At 43.2% G+C, this 6555-nt stretch overlaps 1 protein-coding gene across 3 annotated transcripts in view; it reads right to left on the reverse strand.

The window, feature by feature from the left end:
* Window positions 1-297: 297 nt before the first annotated feature.
* The window catches only part of ap3b1a (adaptor related protein complex 3 subunit beta 1a), a 56905-nt gene continuing 50647 nt past the window's right edge, over window positions 298-6555 (reverse strand). For all 3 annotated transcript variants that reach the window (XM_013909632.1, XM_013909626.1, XM_005720110.2), the window contains one exon: window positions 298-710. In XM_013909632.1, coding sequence (XP_013765086.1) covers window positions 557-710 — 154 coding nt within the window. In that variant the 3' untranslated portion in view covers window positions 298-556. The remainder of the gene's footprint in view (window positions 711-6555) is intronic.

Below are 6555 nucleotides of genomic sequence, written 5' to 3' on the forward strand. Positions count from 1 at the left end.
GATTTGACATTGTGTTTGTGGGTCAAAATGCCACAGAGCATCCCCCTCTCTCCTGTTATTGGCAGCAAAGAAGTCGAATGAAACATCGCAGAGGCACAGACATGTTGGCACTGTGAGTGGAGCGGTGATGCAGTTCTTCCCCCCAAATGTATGTACAGATGTTGGTACATTATCATGCTTCATCAAACCATAAACAGCATGAGATTTAAGTAATTACTGCCGAGGAAAATGGCCAGTTAGTCGGATATTTTTACCATGGAGTTGTGTCTGGAAATACTTAAACACAACGACAGCAAGTTCAGTTTAATTCTAATTTATTCTAACTTCCATGAGGCTTCTAAAGATTTAAGATTTCAATTATTCCCGTGTTTGAAGATATTCTGTTTCCAAACACATAGGCCACAGAAATAAACACTGAATAGCATTTTTCAGTTGTTTACACTTCATTCTTTGTGAACACTTCTCGCTATGGTTCTTCTGCATCTTGGTGAAATCTTCAATTAAGCGTCGCCCCCATTTATTTTTTATTACAGCGAGATGAAAAGAGGGGAGGATCCTACGCCTGGGCGAAGGCTTGTTTGAGGTCTTGGAGCAGCATGGAGGCCATGACGCTCTTTTCTGTGTTGATGGTAAGCAGCGCTCCCGAGGACTCGCTCAGTTCTAGAGACACCAAGACCAGGGCTCTGCTGCTGACTGTCTGCCCAGCAAACCTGCAGGAGAGGAGGAACACTTGGATCAGTTTCAAACAACCAAAGAAGAAACCAGGAACTGAAGTGCAAGGCTGAAAGTGGGACCTTAAAAGGCACATATGGGTCATACTATGAGCGACTGTTTAATTCTATACCACCGATAAATAAAAATTTATATAATTTTTATGATTACTGATCTTATTTGATGACCATCTTTGAACCTGTCCAGTGTAGAGCTGATAACAACAGATAAACCAGGCGAATGACATTGCCCCCTATAAGTAAACAAAGATATTAAGCCAATACTGCAATTTAAAATGCAGATTCAGCTGATCGCTGACCCCAGCGCTGACATTTTTGTCTGCTTGATTAGTTTGTGTTATTTCATACCCAATAACTTTAAAGTCTTTCAAACATTCATCACACCATCTGAACATTTGTCTGCAAAAAACTGAAACAGAAACATTAGCACAGATGTCGGCAAGTATCTTTTTAAAAATGTTATTGTGATATCAGCTCATATATCTATTAATCTCTACTGTACGCACAAAAAACAACAACTTTACTAAAATTTTACCCCTTCAGATCCACATAAACACTGATAAATAATAATTGCATTGTTTTCCCCAAACTCATAAATCTTTGCAATGGAAGCTTCTCTAACATCTCACACCTTGTAATTACCCTAAATTAGGCAATGAGACAAAAGAGGAAAACGATGTGACAGGAAATACAGAGAGCAATGCAACAGACAGTTCATTAGGGAGGAGACACGCCCTGCAGTCAGTCAAACTCAATTTCTCCTGTTTTTATGGACTCCAAGTGTCTGTGAGTGTGTGGGAGCCCTGAGACCAGTATGGGGGACGCTCCGTCCAACCAACTCCCTGTGGGCAGTGAGGAGAATTCTCAGCCTCCCGTTTCCTTGGATACCATCCCCTGTAGACTGGGGGCATATCTGTGCACACATGGTCCCCATTGAGAGTGCTAACAAGAGGCAGACAGGGGCTATGACCCAGTGTGACCCTCTTTGAGGGTGCCGGGCTCCCTCTCCTGCCCCCCTTTGGCCCTCTGCAGCTCTGAGCCTCACGTGGCTAACTCTCAGCCATCTGCCTCCATTTAGCACTACATCGCGCAACAAAGACCCCCCGTGGCAGCCCGCTTAGGCCTGACAAACAGCCCACAAAGAGCTCCACTTAGGCCTGACTAAAGCCTGTGAAGAGCCCCCACAGGATGGCCCGTGAACAGGCGCCGTCACAGAGGTGGGAGCGACTAGCACATCCACCAATTAGCGCGCACACGTTAAAGATGGGAAGGGGGGTGGGGGGCACATGCGTACACAATGAAGCCCAGTGTGTCTGTGGTGTGTCTCTGGGGATGCTGCTAAATTACCATAAACAGAGAAGAGGGAGTTTATCAGGGAGCTCTCAGGGAGGAGAGAGAAAGTCCTCCTCAGGCTTAATTAAAATATTAGCCACTTCAGCAGGAAACAGCAGCCATTCATGAAGAGGATGAATTTCTCTCTTGCAAAAGTACCAACCTCTTTTGCCCCGCTCTTATTTCTTTAAATAATTCCGGGCATGTGTATTCATCTAGGTTTCCAGCTGTGTGCAGGATGTGTCTGCAGCTGCACTGCATTCCAATCAAAACAACAAAATCCTACTTGTGCTAAGGAAATGTTTTCTTCTTTTTTCACTGCAGAATCACGAACAAATCTAAACATAAACGCTTGTCCCTTGCCCTGTTCCCTCACCCTCCCTCCCCCCACTGTCAAACAGCCTAAGGTGTCTATGTGGTCCCTGTGGCTTTGCTAATAGATTTAGGATATAAATCTTTTATTTACTCCGACAGTTAACACTACCCCGAGGCTGCTTTTATTTCGTCTCAGGAGACGCTGCCATGGGCTTTTGTTCACGTGTGGTAATAAGAGCGACTGAAAGAAACATGATTGGGTTTGATTTCTGAGCGTATTTGCTTTGAATACTCTCACTTTGCCGTCTGTAGCTGTGTGCAGGTGCAAAAAACAAAACAAAACAAACAACAAAAAACCCCCCATAAACATCAGACAATCTCTGCGCGTTTTTAAGGACTAAAAGGGGGAAAGATTAAGGTCAAGCGCGCCTTAAATGGGTCATTGGTATTCTCCTGCACTCTTCACATATCGGGCTAAACACTGGATTAATTGCAGTGTATGGAAAGAAAAGCAAAGCATAACCCCTGGACTTAGAGCAGGTGGATTGGCATCGATCGGCAGGGCTGCGGCTAAGCATCACTCTCCAATTATCTGTGATTCTCCTCAGTGCAGAGAGCCTGTGTGTGCCATCTGCCTCCCCTCCACCCCGTCACTGGAAACACAACGTCGGCTTCACCTTTACATTCAGCCTCACGCGGAGAAGACAGCGAAGGCCCAGAGGATACGGCTCGGCACGCAAGAATGGATTAAGTACACACTCCTCACCCGCATCTCAACTAAACATGCAACCATGTTTGATTAAAGAAAAAAAAACAAAAAAACAAAACAAAAACCATCATGTATGTTTTCACCAAAATCAGAAAGGCTGAAGCTGACTGTGTGGAGACTACAGCTGGATGCTAGAGCCATGCTGGTTCTTGGCCAGGTGGACAAGTGTCCTTCAACTGAGTGGTCAGTGAGGCCAGACCAGAGCTGAACACAAGCGAGCAGACTCAACCGCGGCCAGGCAGATGGCCAAAGCTATTAGCCCCGGTTAGAACCAGGAACCCTCCGCGCATCTCCAGAGCTAAGCCATACAGACAAACTGCAGCACTGCACTCAAAGGGCAGAGGGACAGACAGACAGCAGAGGAAAAACACAGACCAGAACAAGAAGATAAAAGATAAAATAAACCTGCCACAGAGGACATTTGTGTAATTAGGCCGGTTTTAAACAGAGACAACTTCAGTGAAAAAGAGGAAAATCCAGTGTTTAGACAAAAATAATAATAATATCAAATTGTAAAGTAAAGAGAATGAACAGCTTATAAATCAAGCGCCTGAGGTTTTTATTTATTTATTTATTTTTCGCTTTTCAAAATTAGCCTCTAACAGGAGGGATTGGCAATGCATGCAAAATTCGATCAAATTTGCTTTCAAACAGACTGAAAAATAGAGCACATTTATTCTATTCCGCCTGTTTAGACATAAACAAGAACAGCGTTTTCTACATTTGCTTTCCTGCTTGATTTATTGCCATCCTCCTTTCCAGCAATCAATTTTTGTGTTTCAGTGGCATCCCCACCCCTCCACCTCCGCTCAGCCTTCACGCCTGTTTGGGAAAAGCAGTGCTGCACCCTGCTGATAAACAAGGGGAATGCAGGGATGTAGATGGGAGGCGGGGGGGTTGGGAGGAGGCAGGCTGTTACTTTGTTAAAAAGCACCTGTGCCGACTAGAGCGCTGTGATCTATAACACAAAGCCTCATGAGCAAGAAGTGTGTGTTGTGAACTGTATCATTCTTGGGCTTCATATTGAAATCCCATCCATTATTTCTACATTAAAGCCCAAGTCTCACTCTGCAAAGGGGAGATTCCTGTGTGATCTTACCAAGATTAGAGAGGCCTTTCTCCAGGGAGATCAGAGCAGAAAAACAGGGCCTGGATTGGAGGTCACCTCACATACCACATTTAATGCAGAGTGACCTCTACAATAAGCTCTCAGTGGGTGTATCCGATCTGATCGATCACTCGGCTTTGTGTGTGTGGGTTGGGGTGTTATTCAGGGGGGAAACAGTAACACACAAATACCACAAGTAAAATGATCACCAGTGCTCAAACACGGTGCTAATATTATGCTATTTTTTTTTCACTGCAGATTCTGAAATATAAAGATTTATTGCTTTACACTGCTTCATGCACTGATCTGTCACAACATTAAAACCACCGTCTAATGTTGGGTACGTCACATCCACATGGTCTCCCAGCAGGACACTGGACTGTAACAAGACTGCAAATGCTTTTCACTTTACCAGGCTCCATGATATATTTAGGGGTGGGTTTTGATTATCGATTTATTGATTAAAATCGATTCTAGCTTGGATAACGTGATATCGATTCATTAAAATCCTGAATCGATTTTTTAATATAAATTTATTTTGCCTGAGATGCCAGAATCTCAGGTTAAAACTCACAAAATTTCAACAACCACCTAACAGCTAAAACAGTAAATGAGAGCAGGAACACGGATTCTGCACAAAGACGTAAACACAAAGCTCGGACCTGCCGACGGATCAGAATCAGTGAGATGTCGCCTTTCTCACCCGACGGCACGGACACGGTCGGGGCTGAAAGCCGGCAGCTCGCCGATTCTGATGTTTCGGCGGGTCTGCGCTTTGTGTTCACGCCCCTTTTGCGCTGATTCTGAAGCTGTAGGTTTTATCTCTCTCCAAACAATATTGACTGAACCAGCAGCAAAAGAAGATCCAAACTACGCTTCACATAAACATCGTCATGAATTCTTTCTTATTTTTGTTGTTTTGCTTCCATCACGATAAAAATCACACTTCATGCACAGCTCTCTCTCTCTCTCAGTGTACTTCAAGAACAGTTTCCTGTCTAAAAATCTGTTTTCTGCATTATTCTCTTGCTTATTATGCACAAGTCTACCGTTGTTTACAGCGCTGCCGGCCACTGTTTTTTCCTTTTACTTACTTCTGAAAAGAAAACCTAATTTCTGCTGTTCAATAGGCTTCTGAACAAAATTAAACTTAAAAAAAATAATTATGCAAAACGCTTAGCTGCATCTCTAATAAAACCTCTGTAACTTTGCTCTGCTTCACTTCAGCAGCATCAGGTAATGTTCATATGTTGGTTTTCTTTCGTTTTTGATCTACTGCAGAATATTTTTATAAAATCCCAGGCCAGGAAAATCACCTTCATGTTTTTCTGTGTTTTATCCTCAGCTACTTTGACACTAAGGCATCTGCTGTGATGGTCACACCTTTGATAAAGTTTCACAAGCTTCAGCTCTCTTTTTATAGATACAAAAATATGGAAATGTGCTGATGCATGATCTGAATTATAATATTTTTGACTGTCTGAGGCAAAATTTCCCCGATTCAAATCGAATTGAATCGAATCGTGGATCAAATCGATTCGGGACCTTGTGAATCGTAATCGAATAGATTCTAGAAATCAGTGACCAGCCCTAGATATATTTGACTGTTTGGGGGATTCAGAAGAAATGCTGGACTTCTGATGGGCGAGTTTCACTACTTTATACAAACTGTTTCAACAGATTAATTAGCTTAGGGTTCAGTATCTTGCCCAGAAATAGTTGGCCCAGAAATAGTTGGGGATCAAACTACAGACCTTCTCTTTAGCAGACAACCCGCTCTACCTCCGAAACCACAGGGTTGGGATATGATGATTAAAAGCAGTCTGCTGACATTGTTAAAGAAAGACACATCTGCAAACTTCAGACTGCTCATTGTCTGGCCGACCAAACAAAACATCTACATCTGAATAGCCAAAAGTAGCACTTTTGTGCTTTTCAAAACTATTTTCATAATTAACCTTAAAACTGTATGTTAAGTCTGTATTGAAAAAAATCACTTTTGCATCTCAGGAGCAGCTCAGGAGGTAAAGAGAAGTTCAGCAGTCCACTTCCTGAGCTCCTCCATCCTGTGTGATACTGAACCATAAACTGTCCCAACGCATTCATCAGTGGGGTCAGCAGGTAGAGCAGGTCATCTGCTAATTAAAAGGTTGGTGGTTTAATTCCTGGCTGCTCCAGTCTGCATGAAAAAGTATCCTGAACCCTGAGCGTTCATTGGAAAGAGGCATGTTGTATAAAACCCTTAGAATGCTCAAGTAGAGTCGAAAAGCACTACAGAACCAGTCCATTTCTCTCTCTCT

Source organism: Pundamilia nyererei, unplaced genomic scaffold (genome assembly GCF_000239375.1).
Source record: "Pundamilia nyererei isolate P.nyererei 1_Seehausen unplaced genomic scaffold, PunNye1.0 scaffold00002, whole genome shotgun sequence".
Lineage (NCBI taxonomy): Eukaryota > Metazoa > Chordata > Actinopteri > Cichliformes > Cichlidae > Pundamilia > Pundamilia nyererei.